This window comes from Pezoporus wallicus, unplaced genomic scaffold (genome assembly GCF_028554395.1).
Source record: "Pezoporus wallicus isolate ANWC-B61680 ecotype Strahan unplaced genomic scaffold, APGP_CSIRO_Pwel_v1 contig_3710, whole genome shotgun sequence".
NCBI lineage: Eukaryota > Metazoa > Chordata > Aves > Psittaciformes > Psittacidae > Pezoporus > Pezoporus wallicus.
The window spans coordinates 4,264,826-4,287,715 of NW_026640315.1; the positions used below are offsets into that span (position 1 = coordinate 4,264,826).

General features: G+C 44.2%; 1 protein-coding gene across 1 annotated transcript; it reads right to left on the reverse strand.

Moving 5' to 3' along the window:
• Positions 1-1,471: 1,471 nt before the first annotated feature.
• On the reverse strand, positions 1,472-22,717 carry LOC130604154 (ATP-binding cassette sub-family A member 10-like). Its single transcript, XM_057418510.1, has 39 exons — positions 22,348-22,717; positions 20,674-20,783; positions 20,123-20,333; positions 19,544-19,702; positions 19,206-19,306; positions 18,238-18,464; positions 17,772-17,910; positions 17,267-17,452; positions 16,395-16,542; positions 15,740-15,911; positions 15,339-15,397; positions 14,824-14,934; positions 14,566-14,741; positions 14,108-14,227; positions 13,626-13,764; positions 13,404-13,494; positions 12,907-13,046; positions 12,426-12,545; positions 12,059-12,254; positions 11,187-11,356; positions 10,340-10,467; positions 9,858-9,995; positions 9,374-9,487; positions 9,075-9,245; positions 8,627-8,737; positions 7,888-8,016; positions 7,185-7,253; positions 6,687-6,778; positions 6,331-6,451; positions 5,873-5,990; positions 5,349-5,440; positions 4,751-4,929; positions 4,089-4,164; positions 3,717-3,811; positions 3,138-3,257; positions 2,821-2,961; positions 2,467-2,546; positions 2,331-2,386; positions 1,472-2,071 (listed from the first exon to the last, which is right to left on the reverse strand). The coding sequence occupies exons 2-39, from the start codon at positions 20,773-20,775 to the stop codon at positions 1,973-1,975; spliced, it is 4,896 nt and encodes a 1,631-aa protein (XP_057274493.1). The 5' UTR covers positions 20,776-20,783; positions 22,348-22,717; the 3' UTR covers positions 1,472-1,972.
• Positions 22,718-22,890: the final 173 nt, after the last annotated feature.

A 22,890-nucleotide genomic window follows, 5' to 3' on the forward strand; every position in this document is an offset into this window, starting at 1 on the left:
CATTTCCAGGAAATCTCTCTCTTGTTCTTTTTGTTTTTCAATGGAAAAGCCAAGTCCTTGTGAACTTTTGCTCGTTCCCTTTTGCCAGCAGAATTCCTCTTTGTGCTGGTGACAGAACCTCTTTCTCCAAGCACTGGCCACAGGCCAGGACCTGGAAATCTTGACTGTGTGCTGCCAGTGCCATGAGCCCTATCCCCCTGATGCCCCAGCTCCAACCAGCTGGCCTTTGAGGGACTTCCTGTGGGTCCTTTTCCTCCTCTTCCTTGTGCAGGAGATGATGGAACCAGCTCTGCTTGCTTCATCTTCCCCTGTAATGAAAAGACCCAAATACAATGAAGAACAGTCTCTCAAACCTGTGGTAGCAGAGGATGCAGTGGGTTGGTGGTAGTTCCTTGCAAGAAACAACTATGCAAGAGGGGTTGGAAGGAATAGCCAAGGCAGGAAATGCTCTTCACCCCAGAGGAGGAAATGCAATTGCCACAGGGTTTCATACCTCAGCCCTGCTCTCTGCTTTCATGTCTTGCCTGAATCCCAGTGCGCTCCTCTTCATTCAGATGCCAGAGGTGTTCCCTCTGGAACAGGACTTAGCTGGGGCTTTTGTTGCTGTTTGTTTCTTTACATCACTCAAAGACCTCTTCCCTTTCCCTGAGCTCCCATTTCCTGGAGCTGAGTGTGTGCACAGGTGACTGCAGTGCTGGTGATTGCACTTCCCAGGGGTGGGGATTACAGATGGAGCTGTTGTGCAATCAGCAGGGAAACAATCACGAGCCCTCTGTGTCCTCTAAGTGCCAAAATCTGTTTCGAAGCCAAGTGGGGAGCAGACCCAAGCAGTGATTGCAACACAGCCACTGCTGCAGATCACATAAAGAGAACTCGGCCACCCTTGTTCTGGGAGTTTTAACCTTTGCAAAGGAGCTGGGCTCAGGGATAAAATGTGCCTGAGTTGTCAGGAGGAGAATAATAGAATCATAGAATGGTTTGGGTGGGAAAGGACCTTTAAAGACCATCTAGTCCAACCCCTCTGCAGTGAGCAGGGACATGTTCAACTAGAACAGGCTGCTTAAAACCCTGTCTGACCTGATCCTAAATGTTACCAGGGATGAGGCACTTATTGCCTTGCTGGGCAACCTGTTCCAGTGTCTCACTGTTTATTGTAAAAAATTCCTTCCTTATATTTAGTCTAAATCTACCCTCTTTTAGTTTAAAACCATCTCCTCTTTTCCTATCACAACAGGCCCTGCTATAAAGTTTGCCTCCATCTTTCTTATAAGCCCCTTTTAAGTAAGGAAAAGCTGTTACAGCATCTTTGCAGAGCTTTCTCTTCTCCAGGCTGATGGAGACAGCAAACAGGAGGGACCACAACAGCCTGACCCGTAGCTTTTACACCTCTGTAGCCACCTCCATCCCCATGGGAAGCAGTCCGAGTTGTTTCTGATGGTCCACAGCAATGATGACATATGAGGCTGTAAAGGCAGTTTCTATAGAGACATTTATTGGAAGGGTATAAAAATAGAGTGCAAATTTCATTAAGATGCATTTAAACACATCGTAGGTAAATAACCCCCCACACTGGTGGGAGAGGAGCCCAGAAAGTTGGCAGCATGTTCAGAATTCCCTGATGCACCCACATCTACTGAGCAAAGCAGAGCCCCGATCCCCATAGATGGGTTATGATCCCTGCAAACCTCTTTGTCCCTTTGCTGTGTGCTGCTCTGTTTGATGAGAGCTTTCATCAATGCAGGCACTGCTTCATCAACCAGCCATTGGAAATGCTGGTTGGGGTCGGGCTTAATGTAGGCACCTGCAATGTCCAGGTGAAAAGTCTTCTGCATTGGAGAGGACCCCTCAGCAGATGCTTGCTGGAAAGGTAAAGCTGCTATTCCTCTTCATGGTACGCTGATAATGATAGTAAATATGCACAGTATCACATTGGGTTAGTATGGAGTAATGCGTAAGTGAGCATCTTGGATCTTTAACAGTCCTCCTGCTGAAGCTGATTCCATTCAAAAGCCCCATCCAAACTTTGGTCAAAATTATCCATTTCCTGCTCTCGGGAGAGTTCCAGAAACACCTGAAATGGACAAGATGTGCTGTGCTGACTTGGGTGAGGGGAGCCAGGCAGCAACAATTTGCCTACACTTATTCCCATTATGTGAAATCCCTGCAGTGCAAAAAACCCAGCCCATTTTCCACCACTTTCCCAGGAGAGGATCCATCACCTGCCACCCCCCAACAGTCTTTTGGTGGAGCCTCATTGCTCCACCAGATATCACTGCAGCTTTTCTTCCTACTCGTGCCTTTACAGCATATCCAGCCTTGAAATCACCCACCTGAGCCAAAGTGTTCAAAGAGAAGCTGTAGTCCTCGAGGTTGCAGTTTTGTTTGGCTGTGGAGAAACGGAAAGAGAGTCAAAAAATGACAGTCTGTGTTTCACCTTCTCAGAAAGTCACCTTGTTTTGCTTTTACCTTCCTCTAGCTTGGAGAAAGATTGAGACAGGGGCAGTGCATCTTCCACTGGGACCTTGTAGACGAGCAAAGAAGGGAACCTTGAAGAAAAAGAAGAAAAGATGATTCCTGGTCTGTACTGAGGTCCTGGCATCAAAACTTTATGTCATGCTATGAGCTGGATATGTGCATGTTTTGTTGCAGTGGTCACAGCACGGTTGGATGTGGTGACATTATCGAATCAGATCCCCAGACAGGGTCTCTGAGCTGGTCATCCGTCTCCAGCTGAGATCCTGAGTCTGGCCATCACACTGGGCACATTTTCAGGGATGAATTTGTGTTGAAACCACTGTTCATCCCATATTGTATAGTTACCGCTCCTGACGGGCTGCGCTTGGGAAAATCCTCAAAATCTCAGCATGCAGAAGCTCAGCGTGCTCCAGATCCTTCACCTTAATTTCCAGCAGATAGCCCTTGCCAAACTTGTTCTTCAGGTACTGAACGGAGCCAATGCACCTGCAGGAGGGGAGGAAAAAGAAGAGATGCGCATGTGAAACCATTGGTGCCTCATCATCTGCTCCTTCCCAAACTGGTGAAATCACAGGGAGCACTTAGTAAAGCCCATGGTGACGGGCTCACGTAGGTGAAGCTGGAGGAGGAGCCCCTGTTTTCTAGCTCAGCTGCATTCCCACCTTAGCTGCCCCGACACCAGGATGGCCACACGGTCACACACTGCCTCCGCCTCCTCCATGTGGTGTGTGGAAAGGATGGCTCCTGACTCCTTGGTTTTCAGGGCGGCACGAAGCGTTTTCCTGAGGACCAGAAGGGGGATAAAAAAAGAAGGAGAAATAAAGTTAAAGTTCCCTAGGAGTATTGGACACTTTTTCTTATACCTTTGTCCCTCCACATGCCTCTCCCCTAAAACAAGTGTAAAAATTCACATACAGCAACTTTAGACTGATGTGCACATGATAATACTTTGAAATAACACTATTAGAGTATATGTGTGTATATATATATACACACATGAATAACTATTTTGGACTCGGGTCCCTTTATGAAGGTTTGCAATAAGGGTGAAAGTAAAATGTTTTTTCTCTCTCCTTGCTCATGTTTTAGCTGGACAGAGCCAAGAAAATGGAATTTCCAGTTAAAACCTTTGGCAAGTGATAAGCAGCACTAACTGCAGATGGGGTCAAACACTCTTTACCTGGCCTTAATCACTGCACCCTTTACGACTGTGGTGGCACAGTGCACAACATCCTACTCACCAGACACAGTGCTGCCCTTTGGGGTCCATGCCAGTTGATGGCTCGTCCAGGAGCAGGACCGCTGGGTTGCCCAGCATGCCCACTGCAAAGCACAGCTAGGACAGGGAAAAGGGACTGGATCAATCCTTTTGCAGTCCCTGGCACTCAGTCTACAAAAAGCTGCAGCAGCATCGCTTCATTTATGGGAATAAAGGTTTGAGTTGTAGGCAGTGTGGTCTTGGAAAAGGCTGATTTTCCATCACCCCACCATGGGAGACAACATGATGCTCTCCCTGCAGCTCGGAGCCCAGGTAGGTCCCTCTGCTGACAAAGGGGATGTTTGATTTGTGCTATGAGCATTGCAGTGCTCATTGTACATAAAACACTACAAACCTTTCTGGTTATCCCAGCAGATAATTTTCTGGATTTCTTTTTTAGGTGGTCTTGAAGCTGTAGAGCATTTACTATTCTGTGGGGAGAGGGAGCAAGTGTTAAAAAGAAAGAACATTTTTATTATTCCAAATCAATACTCTCATCAAGGACTCCCAAAATGATAAGAAAAAGGAACTTTCTTCCCCTTGCTTTTCACTCCTGATTGTTTTCATTAAACATTTATTGCATTATTAAAATGGAAGGGAATACTTGAAGCAAAGTGTACTGAATAAGCCACAAGCTTTTGTCTAAACCCAGCATTAGTGTCAACAGCATTATAAATCCATTCCACCTTGCCAATGTCAGCTGAGCCTGCAGTGCTTAAGCATCCTTTCTTGTAGTTCCCAACTATAACATCAGATTTCGGAAAAGCTTCCTAAAGATAACACACTTAAAAGGGCATTAGTGGTAAATTTATCCTCAGTAGATGCACTCAGGCAAATTGGGGATTTTCTTAACTGTTCACTCACTTAATCATAGCATTTAGCACAAAATCAGTTTTGCAGCTCCATTCCTGAGCTTCTTTATGGCTTAGAGTGAATTTTGACTTTCTGGTCCCCTCCTTGTGGCCTAGGAGTGGGGATAAACCATTGGCCAACCCCTGAAGCATCCTACATCCATACCGGTTGACAGCAGCAGCTGTATCCTCCTTGGGCACCCCTTTCACAGCCGCATAGACCTGCAGGTGCTGGTGCACGGTGAGGTCTGGCCAGAGTGGGTCCTCTTGTGGGCAGTACCCCAGGAAGGAGGGTGCATGGTCCTGGAGGTGGGAAGTTGCTCCATTTCCTTTCTTCATCAGCACCTGCACAAATAAGGTGATAGTTCTGCTCTCATAGCCTTGCCCAGATACAGATACAAGGGCAAGACTACTGGGATTTAGATGAGGAAACCCAAAGAGCAAAGAAGTGATTTTGCAACCCTCATTCGCATTGCTTCTAAAGATATCCATGGACAATTAAGGTAGATGCAACTGCTTGTCAAAGTCAGATGTAGCTCAAAATTTGGTGCTGAGGCGCTGGCACAGGATGCCCAGAGAAGCTGTGGCTGCCCCATCCCTGGCAGTGTTCAAAGCCAGGTTAGCCAGGTTAATACAATTGAATAGCACAGTGAATGCAGTTAAAACCTTGATCACTCATAATGCTTTGTAAAATAATGATAGCTTAGCCTAGGAACAAGGTTTGCACTCGTGTTTTTATCATGGATCTCTCCCCTTTCTCCTACCTGCCCAGCAGTCAGTGTTGTCTCTCCAGTGATCATTTTCATAGCTGTGCTTTTACCAGCTCCATTGGGCCCCAGCAGCCCTAATACTTCTCCTGGAATAAATGCGTGTAATTTCTTAGTAATACTTCCCCTTCAAGAAATACATCAGGCACAGTCCCACAAAAGAAAAATACAAATAATAACAAAGACATATAAAGGTAAGTAGTATAACTATATGCCCTGAGAGCCCATAATATTTCAACTCTAATGATGCTGGGAGCCTGAGCACTGCTCCCAGGGCTCTCAGAAGCCTCTGCTCAAGTGGATTCTGGAGCTACGTTATTCTGGGTAACAGAGTCAAAGATAACTAATAGGATGCCTCCACCTTACACTGTCTATTATCACATCAACCACAGACTGAACGTGCCCTAACCACAGAACAAATAGATTTGACCTTTACATCCTTGTTCAGATAAGTGAGAATTAACTCTCTGGGTATGATCAGGGTCCAAATCAGGTCTAAGGAGAACAGTTCTAGATCTCACCTTTTTTAACAAGGAAGGAAACATTTTTGGTGGCCATTTTCTTCTTCTTCTTAAAAATGGAACCAGCTTGCTTTACTTTATATTCCTTACATAGATTGCTGACAATGATGACTGATTTCTGAAAGCGAGGAGGGAGAAGAAAGATCAGTCTATTATATTGGATAGCATTAAGCCTTCAGTAATATTTTTCCATTAAAAAAAGGCAGAAAACCTTCTAAAAATCTTTTGTTTTCTAATTCATTGGGAATCTGAGGTGCAAAAGGACACTTTACGGTTCGTGTTCCTCTTAACAGCTTTCGTCTCTATCCTGATGGGGCCCACACTGTACATACGGGTGTTGGATTTTCCCTATGAGGATAACACAGCCAAAACACTGACCTGTGCTTATTAATACTTGGTGATTTGGTTTTTACCAGTGGACTTTTTATTGGTATAAAATAAGATAGATTTGGTCACACCTCCTCCTGACTCAGGGTCGCTATGGCATTTCTCACTGCTGCTCTTTCAGCTTTAACATCTTCATCTTCCTCTTCAAGCTCTTCAGGATGCTGGTGGCTGCTTTGTCTTCTTGGGGAAATCCTACAAACATGAAACACCATATGGAGGTACCAGCAAGCTTGAGAGCTGTTTTATCACTCTGCAGTGTTTAGAGGCTATTTTAGTTATAAAAAAAATCACCAGTATTTAAACATATATTTAAAAATAGGGACACAAAGTCAATGATATCTGACCCAAATGTTGTCTTCAAGGTAAAGCAGTGTGATAGCAGCTTAGATCTCACATGTGTCTGAGGTGCATGTGTGTTTATACCAACCTAAATATCGGGTCCTTTCTCAGAACTGCTCTTCCATATTTGATCTCCAAATATCGAAGAAGAAAAATGAAACCCACAGAATGGATCAAAGGCTGAAAAAGAGAGGTTGCCACATTAACAGCTTTGCCTTCCACCTACTGTGGCTGAAACTGAGACGGTGGTGGCGGGGTTATAAAATAAGTGGGGGAAAACCATAGTGTGTGAAACATCTAAATTTGGGGTGATCCTGAAGGAGATGAACTGCCAATACTCCAGAAAATAGCAATAGAAGAAAAGCATCATTCATAAAAATAACAGGGCAGCATTAAGTGATCTGGGCATATTCCATTTCCCCTTCCCCACTTCAAAGGAGCAAGGCTGTTTTTGCACAGGGAGGTAACCCATTTTCATCCTGCTGCATGAAATGAGCCCAGGGTTCTTGCCTGTTTGCTGATACCTGAGGGCAGGGTTTAGTAGGCATGCATTACTACATAAAAGTAATCTTAAATGTTTTCTTACTGCAAAGACAGTTATTAGTAGATCGGTCTTTGGAATCAAATCAAAAAATCTCTCATCGTCTACAAAAACCTGCAAGAATAATAAGAAAATACATAGTTAAGAGCTGCTGGCTAATTCTGGAAGGGTTAAAAGCAAATAACAAATACTTTGAAACTGGAGAAAACCTTTGGGGTCCCAGCAGAGAAGAGGTGGAGGTGAATGGGACAGGACAGAGGAGGAGTCTCTTCCATTTGGACTCACTCCTAAGTAATTTGGGGCTCGTAAGTGGTCTTGTATGTAGCTGGAGGGTGGTGTTAAGTTCCTAGCTGACTTTCCACCCCCCCCCCCTTAGCTGACATGAAGTAAAGCACCTTGTGAGTATTCTGAATTCTCCCTCTGTTTCCATGCAACATCAGATGTGTAAGTTTCTCTTATGATTGTTCAAGCCACGTTGCTCAACTCCACATGGGAAGATCCTAATCTACAATCACGGCTCAAGCCCCAGAAGTATCCCCTGACCATAATGAGCAGCAGGGAAAATCAAATCTGATCTGAAATGGATATCTAATGATGCACTCCTGCCATTGGGAAAATCCCACCCGAGAGAGAAAACTAAGGAACCTTCCCAGAGCATGATGTGTAGGTATCACCAGACTTTGCTCACAAGGTCACATAGTTGTATTCTATGGTGGGGTGCCTTTCCTTGCTCAGCAGCATTGCTTACCTGCATGCAGCTCATCGTTAAACACAGCAGTGGGTACAAGGGAATCAAGAGAGACAGAACATAGAGGGTGGCTCTGATACCCACAGAAAAATCCATGACTTTGCTGATGATACAAGTAACGAAGCATACCTAAGAATAAAGTAAGAGAGCAACTTAGATGGTGGGGAAGATCATGCTCATCACTAGCCTTTAAAGTTGTGTGGGTTCTACTTTTTCAGTTCCCTGATGGATTCCTGAAGGTGGACAAGAGATATAAAGATGAGAAACAGTGAGGGATCAGGACATTCTCAGCCATCTCTGCCTGAGGGTAGGATGCTGATTTGGGTCAGCTGGGGAAACTTCTTCCCAGGCAAATCAATGAAGCATGGCATCCCATCCTGTTCTTTCCATCCCAAGTTCATGCCAAATAACCCAGGTCAGGCTGCATCTAACCTGATGGCTCATATTTCAACACCTTACATCTCCTGGATGCAAAGTGTTGAACAGAGCAATAAATAACTTTTTTTTGCCTTCATTCCCGCACCAGAGCAGGGTATATCCAAGCATTTCCCTGTGCCACAGTAGGATTATAGGAATAGAACATGGTGTCAGGAATTTAATACAGAAGTGACTGCTATAAAACACATGCTCATATTTATGTTCTTCATGTGTACTTGGTGTTTTGACATAGAGTTCATCCTTACAATCTCAAAATACATTTCTGTAAAGCCTACAGCACATTTTCTAACCATATGCTTACCGCTATCATGATAAAAGACCAAAAATCACAGTTCCATCCTCTGCGAAAGACGAAGGAGATCACGTAAGTGAAGAGAACAATAGAAATTCCATAGCTAAGAGCGCCTGTGATCTACAGAAAGAAAGGGCTTTCATTAGAAATTGGAGTCGTCTAAACAACCAGGAATATATATATATAGCAATGTGGTTCAGTTTAAACGATCATACATTAAGATCAAGGTGTTCATAAATTACCACAACTCTACTGCCAAGTGTAAAGGAGTATATTAAAGGCAAGATTTATTGCCTTTTATTTCCAGCTGGGAAAACCCAAACGACAGGAGGTGAAACAAGGAGAAGGTCAATAAGCACCTGGGGACGCAGAGGTGCCTCCTGTATCTCTACATGTGCTCAAAATACTACCTCAATCCCTCCCTTGGTGAGCCAGCAATCATGAGAATGGGATGTACCAGCAGGAAGAGGACGTCGGTGTGCCAGGAAGGTTTGGTGCTCAATGCAAACTGGAGCCCAAACATTGAGGAGAGAAGGAGCCAGCACAGTGGGATGTCCACCAGTGCCTGGCCACACCAGTATGCTGAGGGAAAGAGCCCTGAGACCCTCAGCTGGGCACGAGCTCCTGCCTGGGAAGACAGAATGGAAAGAGCAGTCTGTTGCTGGCTTCAAAGCTGCTCATGGCGTCATACTCAAACTTCCTTGTGTCAACGCAGTTGTAATCCCTTCTGTGCACCCCAAATCTGCCTCCATTTACCTTGTAATCCTGCATATAGCCCATTGCAAAGTGTGGAGGAAAACCAGGGAATAACAACAGCATATAAAAGAGGTAAAAAGTAGCAAAAAAATTCCAGAACTGTGGTTCGTCTACCTGAAAAAGAAGAACAAAGCATTGTGTAAAACATATGCCATGCAAAAGGCAAGATGCAATGATTTGTTTTACTGCATTTCTCATGAAAGACAGGACAAACAAAAAGTGAGACTTGAAAGCAAATACTGTCAGGAGGAAGGTTTTCCTCAAACCACAGTCCTGCAATGTGAAGTAGAGAATAAGGAACCTCCTGAAGAAGCCTTCCCAGCCTTCAGTTTGTCTGAAGTCAAATGGTCCAGAGTGAGCATTGAGGAAGGGGGGCTTACAGGCACATACAGCCCACAGGCTTCCCTTTTAAATCTGATGAGTTACTGAGGCCTTTATCAGATTTAAGGACTATTTTCTGACACTTTCTGGCTCTGGCACTTACAGAGAAAAATGGATGGCTCCAGATCCGAATGTGCACGGTGGAATTGAAGGCTTTCAGCAGAGCGTTGCTAATGACATTCACAAGCACCGGGAAGCAGTTGACAGTCTCCAGGTGGCATAACACGGTAAACCTGTAGCTCTTGAAAGAGCAAGAAAACAAGATAAAAACTCTTGGCTTCTCTCATCTGCAGTAGAAAAGAAGCACACCAGGAGAATCCAAGCCTGGAATAATTTTGCTTATGCTTTGTTTGCTAAAAAAACAGATTATAAGTTATTAGAAGTTGGTACTACAAAAAATGTGAAGTTTGAGGTGGAGGATGAAGGAGATAAGGTCTCCTCTATCATGTAGTTTACTGGTTAAAACACTTCCACATCTTTCAACCCTCGGGCCTTATTCAAGACCATCCCACAGGTAGACCAGATGGATGCATCATGCTAAGTCATTCAGTTGTTGGGAAGAAACAGGAGAACAAAATTCCTCACCTGACCTTTGCGAGACACCTTTATAGCCCCATTGTGTTTTAGCTCCTCTGTGATGTTTTCCTCACTTGTTATTTCCACTGTGAGGTCTTGGCTTTCGAGCACGTGGATGAAGTCTTCAATGGCTGTGCCTGGTGTGAAAGCCAAAAGCAGAGGAATCACAATACTGGACAACAGGAGAGTCTTTGATAGTTTGGGGGTTTTCTTCAAATCCATGACCACCAAACAGAACCTGAGGAAGTCTAACAACCATGGATATCAGACAGCACACACGTGGTGGATCATTGCACATCAATTCTTGTGAAGTTAATGGATTTCAGTCTCATTGACTGTATTTTTGCATTGTCATTTTTTCCCCTGCCTTTCCTGAACTGCTACCAAATATATCCTCCTTTGTGGTGGTCTGATGAAGTCAACAGTCTCATACTCTGGCCAAATAATGTTAAATAGCATCCACTCGTAGGAACATTGAAGATAAAACTCGAACTAGATCATTAATTTTACTCAGCATTTGTGTGCCTTTACTGGAGTGTGTTTTGAGAATCCCATGCTCTGAAAATGCAGAGACTGTTTGGATAGGGGTCTAGATTTGGGGCAGGGAAAGAACTGGGTCCCTTCTAATCCCATCTGCTATGATATCCCTTTTCACATCATTGCATCAGGATCTTACCCAGTGGGTTTCCTTCACAACCCTTTAAAAGTGACAATTCCCATGCTTCTCCATCACAAAACCCTCCATCATGCCTTAGATCCCCTGCATCCTACAACCGTCTCCTCTTTCACTATTTTCCTTTGCAAAGCCAAGCAGGCCCAGCATAGGAAAGGATGAGGAAAGGCTCGTTGTCCTCACCGGTGTTGTTGTGGACCAGGAGGCTGGTTGTTGTCTCTGACCAAGCCCTCTTCCCCTGGGGCAAGAAGTACCGTGCAGATGAGAGCTCCCAAACATTCGCTCTCTGCCACACAGCAAGCAGGGACAGTTGCAAAACCACAGGAAGCAGGAAAACCACATAGAGCAGCAAACTAAAGAGAAAGATGGATAAACACTCTGAAAACAGACCTTCAGCAGAATGAGGTTCCCTATTGGGAATGGTTAAACTGTATTCAGGTTACCCAGCGCTCCTTCTGTTAAGGATATTTGGTAATTTTCTTTTCAGAAGTCTCAAATTTGATCATTTGCAAACAACCTCAGAATGCATCAGGGAGAGAAACCTTAGATCTGCAATGCTCAAATTTTAGAGCCATAAAACGCTTTTCAGATTTCCTTAAAGATGCATAAATCAGCATCTCCCATTGGTTTCTTGCACCCCAGCAGGAAATACCAGCTTGAAGATCAATGGGGCCAAAATAGTTCAACATTGGCAACGTGAGAGAATTTTAAGTTAAAAGAGGAAGCCTGATAGTAGCATTTTTCCCTCTCTCTGTACACAGTGGTTTATTTTGAAACTTCCCCCTCCATCTGAAATAAAAGTGTTTCTAAATGATTCTTTTCTTCAGAAAGAAATTGGGTTTCCATTGCATAAATTACTCAGCACAGAAGGGAAAATGCACAAAAGGGAGATTTTGTATTACTGGCACTAGAAAAGAAGAAGCTTTTCTCTCCTCTGAGTGCAGATTACCAAGATCATTCATTGCTAAGACCTGAAACCAACTAATCTAAATGCTCGTTGAAACAGCCTGCTGTGATTGTTCAGATCTGCAAGATAGAATCACCTTGGTACTTACATGGACCTCAGGCTTTTCACTGAGCTCTTCAGCTTTAAGAAGTGGACCCACGCCATGGCAGAGACCTGCTGCCTCCAGAGAGCCAAGCCGACGACTGCCACCATCCCAGAGTCTGAGAGTAGCAGGGAGCACGGCTCCATCTCATCAGGGCATCGCGATCCCACTTCTGCACACTCTTCCCGGAGGACGTGCTCATCTGCAGAGAGTTTTCCACGTGCACGTTTATGTCTAAGACCAGCTTCTATGTTGTAAGGTGTGAAAGCCTAAGAGCCATCTAGTAACCAGCTGTTGGAGGCATGGCCAGGGGGTATTGCAAAGTAGCCGCTCCCTTTGGCTGCGGGTTGTGCGTTTGCAGCCACGATTGTACCTTCTTGATCCACTGTGGCTTCTTCCTCCAGCCTCAGGAAGACATCCTCCAGGGTTGTCATGCTAACTCCGTAATTGATAATTCCCTGGTCAGAGCAGCTGTCGAGGCCACTGAACAGATCTGCAAGAAGCAGGTAACACGAGTGCCTCCAAGGTTGCAAATATAAGCACATATAAGCTCCATCCCTGGCAGTGTTCAAGGCCAGGTTGGACAGAGCCTTGGGTGACATGGTTGAGTGTGAGGTGTCCCTGCCCGTGGCAGAGGGGCTGGAACTGGATGACCTTAAGGCCCTTTCCAACTCAAACCATTGTGTGACTCTATATTCTATGATTCTATGCTAAAATTGTAGGGCAAAACCATAATGGAACAGTTCTAATTCCTTATGTGACTCCTATAGAAAATCTCTCCATTTCTTTTTCCCCACATTTGTGATTATCTCATTTCCCTATGGACAATTCTGAATTATTTTAATACACCTTACCTGGGAATTTGTTCGTGTTTTCTAGTGGCAGTTTATATCTCAGTTCACATTGACTGTGTCCTGAGAATATGACATTGGGGATGTACCGTTTAACCAGAGATGTCACGTTCTTTAAGTCACAGGACTCATTGACATGGATCCTGTTCAGTCATAAAAAGAGAGATGCTTAGTCTTGAAACAACAACAAACCAACCCTAGCAACCAAACAAACCCAACAAACCCAAACACAAATAAACCCCCAAACCCAAACACGAACCCAAGCTCGAACAACCACCACCACTGGGCTTGCTTGGATGCATACAAAGAATGTTCCAGTGTATTTCATTCATTCCTTACTCGGGAGTACATTCCTGCTTCAGTTTATTTAACTGTATTAATCAAGTTCATTTTCTTGGTTTGAATGACATCTGCAATATGATTTCCCCCTGACACTCATTCTGGTGGCTCCCTGTAAATGAATATTCCCAGATACCCATTGCTGGGGCTGAAGTAGATACCTTAAATGGTAGCAAATCCCCCATTTCTTCTTCAAGAACAGAGAAGAACCAACACACTTCAGCCTCCCATGTGAGATGAAAGCCTTGCGGTCTAGAGGAAAAATAAGCCAAAGGGATTTATATTGTAGAGCTGTGGTTCAAAACTGGTTTGCAACTGAACCTCATGAGCTTTCTGCTCCAGGGTTGCTCTGCAGAGATGCTGCAGGTTGAGCCAGTGCTTGCCTGCGAGGATATCAGCCTCATCCATGAACTGGGTACTGAACAGGATCACCCGTCCAGCTCTGTGCTCCTTGAGGAGGCTCCACACATTGTGCCTGGAAAGAGGATCCAACCCAGCCGTTGGCTCATCCAGGAGCAAAACCTGCAGAACGGATTAAATCAGACGTTTCTCATGCCAGGGTTACTGCACATCTTTTGGGTTTGGTGTTCTGAAAACCTCAAGTCCTGAAGGCAAGAGACCCAAGGCCACCTTTTGTGCAAAGGCATCTATTCTGGGAGCTGAGGTCAAGGAACTGTCTATGTGCTTTAAAACTAAACTAGCACGATGGATCAGCAATATAATGAAAATTATTAATATTAGCAATTATGAGAACTTTAAAGATGTCTGAAGTCATGCAAGAACTTGTAGCCAAGTACATGACAAGGTTTTACTTATGTTGGACCTAAACATTCCTTATATTACAGAGCCATGCCTGCTGCTTTACCTGGGGGTTCCCAAGCATGGCTATTCCAATGGATAACTTCCGTTTCTGCCCACCACTGAGTTTCTCTGCTTGAGTGTCTTGAATGTTACTGATATCCAGCAGTTCCAAAATGTTTTGCACCTAGAACAGCACAAGGATGTCCATTCTCAGCACCAAGTGTCTTTCCATCCTTTACTAGTCATGAAGGAGATCTGGCTGGGATTGAAGGTGCAGTTTCTAAGAGCATGGACCAAGGTCTACCATCACCAGCAAGAGATCATCCGCTCATCTCCTTGGGTGGAGCAGATGTAGTACTGTGGTTGCACCAAGTTCACAAGCTTGCCTACTAACCTGGTTGATGGTCAAAACCAGCTTTGGTTTTCAGAAGACACAACCAGGAGGACCCTTTGAGCTTCCCAAAGGAGCGTTTGCTGAAACGTGATGCATTCCAGGGGTGTGCTCACGGGACACACACTTACCTCTTGCTCTACCTCTTTGGACCTGATGCCCTTGATTTCTGCAAAGGTTTTCAAGTTTTCTTTCACTGTTAGGACACCGAACTGTACATTGAACTGGGGGCAGATGCCAATCATCTCTTGAATCTCTTCCCTATCTCCTATTTCAGAGAGTTTGTAGTTGTAGATGGTTGCAGAGCCTGTTTATAGGAATAAAAGTGGTAAGGTGGAACAAACTGGTCTTTACAGCTTTTGAATTAAGCCCACTACTTGCCATCCTACCTTCGGAAGGGAAAGTGAGCCCACTGAGCACATTTAACAGTGCCGTTTTTCCAGCCCCACTGTGGCCAAGTAAGGCAGTGATCTGACCCTCATAAATATTTAGAGACAAACCTAGAATGAAAACAACATCATGTTTGGGAATAAATAAGGTTTGCCTTGGCTCTGCTCATTGTTGAAGGTAGGACAAGTTCAGGAGTATAAGGACTAGGTAGCAATAATTACTGAAAAGTGCATTAAGCAATGTGGGGCAAAGTTCTGCAAACCTTTAACTAAAGACAGAAGAAATTGCTGTATTTCACAGATAAGACAGAAAAACAACTGAAAAAAAAATCTTTGATCTCTTTAAGTCTTATTAAATATGGAGAATCAGTGAAAACTGAACAAAATAGTGATCAGTTACATCAATATTTGACATAGATTTTTAAGCAATGCAAGTGTTGTATTTCTTTGACCGAAATGTTTGCACAACTGTTTTCCCTCATCTATAACAGGAATCAGTATCAAGGCTTTCTCACCTCTTAAAGCTTCTATCTTCTTGTCCTTCTTCTTATATGCTTTTTTAATATTGCTGAGTCTAAAAGGAAGGTAAGTAGGATATTATGGTTTGGTTTGGTATGCTCTGTATACAGGTGTGAACATCTCTACCTGGCACAAAATACTAGAGCATCCAGCCTTGCAAAGACAAGGTTCCTAATGGATGTTTAACCAGGTCTACACCAAAAACCCTGCTATTATCTATTTATCTGACCTGCATTCCACCTCTAATATTTCTCTGTGAAATAAAGTGTTTTGCAAGAGCCTCATGAACACAAAAACTGCCTGGATAAATCAAAACAAAGCTGATGGTGGAAGCGGTGGGAGCATTAAACCCAAGCTCCCCAGATGAAAAATTCTGAACAGCAACTCCTCTCTTTACCTGATGGCCTCTTTCCCCATGAATTCAGAGGGCACCGGCTCTACATCATCATTGAGGAGCTCTTCAGGGTTCACTGGAGTTCGGGGCATCTTCCTGGTGGAGCCTCTCCTGCTCCGCACCCAGTATGAGGGCTCCAGGCAGAAAAAAGGGGAGTCTGGGATGCCGTATTTGCCTGACAGGAAAGCAGAGAAGACGATCTGTCATTAACCAAAGCCACAACCAAAACACCATCTGGGACTAAACCTATAGGAGGGTCTAATAAGAACCTGGCTGCCTCAAAATCAGTACTTTGAGGGGTTAAAAAGAGAGGTTTGGAGATGGGGTCAGGAGAGGCAAGAAGGCTGGCTTCAGGGATATACCTAGCATTTACTTAATGAATTAACATATCATCCGGCTCTGTTTTCTCATAAACAGCTCAACAGCAATTTAAGAGAAAGAAAAACCACTAAGTACTTTGTTGTCTTTGATTTGGGACTTAAGAGTGTGCGTGCCAGGGGCTGAAAAGTCACTCAGTAACATAATATAGGTTTTTAGTCCAAGACCCATTCTGAGAATGGAGCAGGCCCTCATTTCCTTGAAAAGCTATTATAGGGATTCCTTAGAAATCAAAGGTATAAAATGAGAGAGTATAATCATAAGTATAAATTATACCTACCTGGGAGAACTTTGTCGAAGTACATAGCTAACAGCATGTACAAGACTGAGTCAAAGACCAGCATAATGTAAGTCGAAAATAGAAAGTATGAATCCTCCATTAGGTTAGAAAAAGAGAAACCCATGCCATATTTTTCTAAATGGAAAACCTGAAATAAAAGACAAAGAAGGATAATTTGCAGGCTGGAAAACTATGCAGATGCCATCGAACTGCAGGTGTAATTCACTTTGTTAACCCAGACTTCATCTGCAGTACTGACCAGTATTCCTTCCTTTCTATCTAGTGAGGAAAGGAAATACATTTACTCCATGCAGAGATCTTATGGCTTCATTTTGAATTTTACAGAACAATCTGGAAACAACAGTCTGTTGCCAGGAAGAGTTGCTGCAGCAAGAGGGGAATGACCGGGTTGAGAAGAGCTGATGTCCCCAAGTCAACTCCCATCTGCCTGGGGTCCAGCCCCAGAGGATAATGGTGCTGTTGTGTGCGGCAATGGGTTTGCTGCAGCTTCCTCGGGTTCACATGGGTGCTGCTGAAGCGCACAATGACAGACTGTGAGGAGGGCTGTGGTTTTCTTTGCATTCATCAGCTTTTAAATAGGGGAATGGGATGGGAGCATTGGAGCCCCTCTTTGCTGCCCAACAGCAGCTCGCCTCTCATAGGTATGAATGAAGAGTACTTGAAGATTTTACAGATGTGGAGAAACTGGTCTTTTGCAATGAGGACCGTGACTTCCCATGCCTTTTTCTACCAGCAAAGCACAGCAGGGTCCTTTATGGCCTCTGTCTGTGATAAAATATGCTCTGTCCTCACTGTTTGCCCAGGACAGCAAGCTATTGGGAAGGTTTAGCTGCAGATGTGACGTGCCATACCTTTGCAATGCCAGCGTTAAATGCAAAAGGACAGAAGAGACCAAGAAACCATTTCGCTGGTTCTGGAAGCTTTTCTATCAGCACCACAAGGCTCAGGCATCCGAAGAGGAGGGTGATGAGGAAGGCCACAAAGCCAGCGAGTTTGGAGGTCCTTAATAGGGAGCAGAGCATGAAAACCAGGTGGATCTGTAAGAACAGAAGTTTCCGTCAATAGCGGAAGAAAATAAATCTCTTTTACCATAGCGCCTCCATTTGGCAGGCAGAGAGATCACTCCTGAGCCGAGTCCATGTCATAAAATACACTAAAATCCTTCTTGGTGAGTTGATCTGACTTTCAAATCAGGTCTTTGGTAGCCAACCTACTGCCTGTCAGACCTTCAGGCTGCGACTGAAATGACTGCTGCCGAGCCAGAGAAAGGATGCAGTCCTGAGCACTGTGCAAAAGGCTCATCAGCAGTGTAATAAACCATGTAGTGAGAAAATGTGGTTGTAAAACCCGACTTACACATGCTAGGCCATAGAGGAAAAACAGCAGTAGGACCGAAGGGAAGCTGCTGAGGTTGAAAGAATTCTGCACCACGACAGCTGTCAGCAGGCAGGAGAGGACCAACACGTAAACAGCATACAGCAGACTCCAGGAGAGCCTGAGGATGAAAGGGGGCATGGCACTGTCATTTAAATAAGAACTGTTGTTGCAACTTAATCTGCGTGCCAGAACCATTTGACATTAAGGTATTAATTATTTCCCAGGGTCAACTCATTCCTACCCTAGGCAGAACAGATAGCACCATCCACCTGAGGAGGAAACACCAAGGAAGAAGAACACACCACTGCCATGCTCAGCAATTCTGGTTTGTCCTTAGAGTACTGGAGAAAACTTATGAGCTCATTTAACTTATTAACTGACTGCTCAAGTGCCCAGGCATATACTGATTCCTGGCAAACACACCTTCGTTAAAAAAAGAACTCACCAAAATGCAATGTCCTGCAGTCCCATTGTCTTCATCAATACTTTGAGCTGCTTCTTTTCTCTTGCAACATTCATTGACAAGAAATACATGAATGGGGAGAAACACATCACGATAGTAATCATGAAGTAACTGTAGTTTAGTGTGATGGAGGGGATGACGCTTCGGGACTTCATACGGACACCAGCAATTGATTTCATTTCTTCCCAAACAGAATGATTTGCCACTACCTAAAGGAATTCAAGGTCAGCACCTCAGCATTTATTTTCTACAGTGAGATGGATTTATATAAGGAACCTTCTGATTCACCATCTTTAGGTGTACTTTTGAATGCAGCTTTATAGAAAACACCAACAAGTAATGCAATAAACCCCAATAGAAAGGGCTCATCTGACTCATTTGCATCTCTGCACCTCAGCTAGATTGCCTCCTTCGTCTAATTGGAGAGATAAATCCTTCAAGCTCACCCAGAGGTAAGGATCCAGACACACAAATGATTCACATTCCCCAGTGCTCTGTTTCTCTCCCCAGGTACAAAACCAGCCTGGACAACTGGAGATGCACAGCCAGGAGAAATGACGCCTATCCTGGTATACTTTTGAGGAACAATTTGGAAAGGAAGGACAGGAAATTCCAGACATGCTTACTTTGAAACCAAATAATTCAACAGATAGGCAGAGCACCCCAGTCTCCTGCAAGAACTGCCTTTTCCTTGGAATCTGGGTAATTCCCTAAATCAAATAATGGTATTACACTTGGTTCCCAGCCTTTAAGAGAAACTAAAGCCAGGAACCACTGATTGCATTCAGGTTCCCACTGGCACTGCCAATAGTACTTGGGTGGCTGAGTATTTAAAGAGGTTATTTCTATGCAGAATTTTCTGACTTTGCTATTGCCACAGAACAATTTGTCCCTCCTATACCAAGCTTAAAACAAAAGGAGACCTACATCAGGTCATCAATCCCATTTACCTCTATAATAGCAGCGTCGATGCTGGCCTGCAGGGACAGGAAGCCTTTGTACCAGTACCTTGGGCTACGACAGCTTGACCATGAGAAATCAAAACAGTTATCTGCAAGGTGAGAAGTGAAGGGAATCACAGGTAACAGCAGTGAAAGGTAAATGGTTTTCACTGCAAAAGCTGATGCTAAGATGCATGTGCACTCTGGGGACTCTGCAAATGGACAGTGCCCCCCTGACCAAAAGCATAACAACTTATTAAATCACTGATCAGATATGGATTATTCCAACAAAGCAATTCTGTCCATGCCAGGCAATCACCCACCCATACATCCTCATTTTGTATTACCTATGTGTCCAAAGTTGTCATTTGGAATAGCCACATTCTCAGCAGGAAACCTGAGGTGATAGGAGACGTTGTCCTTAAATACAACCCCTATAATTTCTCTATTTGAAATCCAGGCTTCTTCCAGGGCTCTCTCACTGTCCAGTGCTTCTAATACTATACCTGTGGTGTGTAAGAAAAGAACTGCAATGAGGTTTTTTAGGTCTGGAAATACATGCCCAGACACTGGGGTTATATCCTGCTTTTTTAGCATTGCAGCTCCTCCTTCCCAGTTCTCCTCATGGGATGGGGTGGCACTTTAAAATCCTTCATACTTTATCTGTTGAGAAATGTACCTCAAAAGAACAAACCAAGGTGTCTTAATAGTATTAGTCTACATAGTGAATATTGGGAAAGGTTCAGCTTTGCTGCTCTAAAGCACTCAGTAGCAATTTAAATACTAGAGAAGAAGTATTGATGAGAATGGAAAACTTGGGACAAATTTTCTCCCCTGACCAAAGATATTGGGGAGCCAATAAAACACAAAACTTGTACAATAGGTTAAAAAATGACAAAGTTACATATTTAGCAAGCCAACCATACCTGTCATTACCGAGTTCAAGGCCACTTTATTCATGATCTGCCTTGTGGTCACAGTGATGGGTGTATAAGCGATGGTGACCCCAGTGGCATCATAGGCAGGATCATCCAACTGCCCGAGGTAGCCATAAGGCACTTCAGGGTAGCGAATGCTCCTCAGGAACATGCACACCAAGAAAATCAGTGGCAGAAAGAGCAGAGACAGCATCCATTCCTAGGAGAGGGGGAGAGCAGAGAAGAGGATTTAATATATAACAGTACAAAAGCATATTCTGTGTGGGATTAAAATACAAGAAGCACTAAGTCACACAGGTACCGTAGATGTTAACTAACCAACGGTCTTTGCATCGCGCTTGTTACCTCAGGAAATTACCCAAAGAACCCATCTGTGCTCTCATATTTCACATGAAAGACAGAAATACCAGTTAAGAAAGTGAAATCTCAAGGTGTCTATTACCAGCCAAGCTTTTCAAGACTACTTTGACTTAGGGCAGGCAGGGATTGGCTACTCTCAGTGGCTGACTACTCACTGTTGTCTTTCTATTTCAGCTTACCTGAAAGCTCTGCGTCTTCATCCTCCACTTCGTCAGGATATTTTTCCACAAGAGAACTTTAGTTTGCTGGAACACACTCATATTTCTCTGAAGAGTCTTCATCTTTGAACCTAAAAACATGATTTTTTTTGCCCCAAATCACTTTCAAACGCAAGAAAGGCCAGAAAAACAGTGATGCTTTCCCTCTGTTCCTGCTGCAAGGAGCAGTTCAGACCTCATGTGCTGAGCACAAGCCAGCCCTGCAGCACAGCTTCTAACATGGCAGGATCTCATCATCCTCAACATCCCAACCCTTACAGTGGTAAGACACCGATTACAACCAGAATTTCACACTTCTGTGCTGTAGCATGGTAAAGCTGGAGGAGTTATTTGTGAAATGAAAGAGGGAAGATCATTCCACATGACCTGAAATGGGCATGGGTGCCTTAATAGGCAAGAAATGACAACACGGTCAGTTAAAATCACCAAAACCTCTCTGCATGTCATCTTAATGTGCTGAAGGCTTCACACCAAGAAGCATTGAGCAACTCCTGGCTATGGTGTAAGCTGAGCTCACAAGGAAAACAGCGTTGATTGAAGGCAACGTGGAGCTACGAGAGAACAAATTCTTGGAAGTGTGTGGGGAGAGCTGTTGTTGCTGGGGATATTAATAGAAAACAAGGGAGAAGCAGACAGTCACAAGCCTGTTTTGGTGTGTTACTCCAGCAGACCTGGCAGCATCCTTCAAAAGAAGTGGTCAAAGCAAAACAGAGATTTGTTGCCTGGATTAATGCTGGTGCTGATAACTTAAAGAAGCAGGCACAGAGCTGGCTGCCAGAGTAAATTTTGCAGATGAGATACATCCATATTAACCATCAGTAATTAAGAGTACCTATAATGAGGAAAAGGATTAAGTACCCCCTATGCAGAAGAGCAACACTCACTGCTCCGCTGTCACATATATAGATAAACTATACTTTCAAACAAGACACTGATCTTCTATATGTGACGTCTCAGGTAGAAATAGCAGAACATTTATAGATCTAATCCCTCCAAACCTTCCTGTCATATGGAAGGAGGATTTACGTTGTGCTGTTCCCTTTGGGGGATGATGCCTCACAGCGCTGACAGGCAAGACAGAGTTGATCTTCTTCCAGTTATTTATATGCAGCCCACAGGAGAGGCATGATCCGTGTAATGAGGCAGCAGGCGCTAGAATGCTGGAAAAGCAGCTGCAACAAATGGTCTTCCCTCAGTGCACGCTGCAAACACGTGCACTAGCACAGCACGCCAGGAGGACGAGCAGGGACATGGGCTCAGTGACAGAAGACTCTTTAAATTCAATCCTTAGCTTACACTGCATGTCAGGAAAGAAATCTGCTCCTTGAGTGCTGGATAAGCTAAAATACAGATCTGAACTGATCCTAACGCATCCCCTTAGCACTGAGAACCTCTGGAAATAGACCTCTGCCATAAACTGAGCTCCATTTGTGTGTTATTGCATATCACACTGTCACCTTTAAGTAGTCACTAAGCTTCATCACAAGCTTAACTCAGCCTGTTGGAAAGATGCCCAGTGTCCCACCTATGCATTCATATTCTCAGCCAATATTAACAGTGTTATTAATTACTGGATGTTTTCATACCCTTTAAGTAGCAATTTTTACTTGCTTGAAGAAAAATGCTTAACCTTACCTTGATGGAAAGGTTTGAAAGGAATCCAGAGCTCATCCTTTGCAGTGTGCCTATAGAAGTGGAGGTGCTGATCCTCCCTGGGATGGACTGGCCTCGCTGCCCCAGTGGCTCTCAGTGCTCCTTTGTCCACGCACTCATTTCTTCAGTCCAGCACTTCTGCCAGAAGGCATTCCTCACACCATCACTTCTCTTTTCCCTTGCTTCCTCCCCCACCTTCCTCTTTGGCAGATGTTCAGATTTATTTATGTTAGAAAAAGCAAACGGAGCGTATTGCTGTTGGGTTGCTGGAGCGGATTCTCCGAAAAGTTACTCAGCAAATTCTTGAGTCTGGGCCAAGAGAAGTGAAATGAGCCCAACAACAAACCACACAAATATCCTTTCTCTGGCAAACTCTGGTGTGTTTCTCAGTGCAGCAGGAGAGGATGAAGACAACAGTGATATCGCAGCACAATGCTACAGGCGAGGAGCAAAAGGTGACTCTGGCTCATCCCTGAATGGCAAAGGTTGTGTTTGTAAGTAAGTTAGTGTCACCAGGGTGGGAAG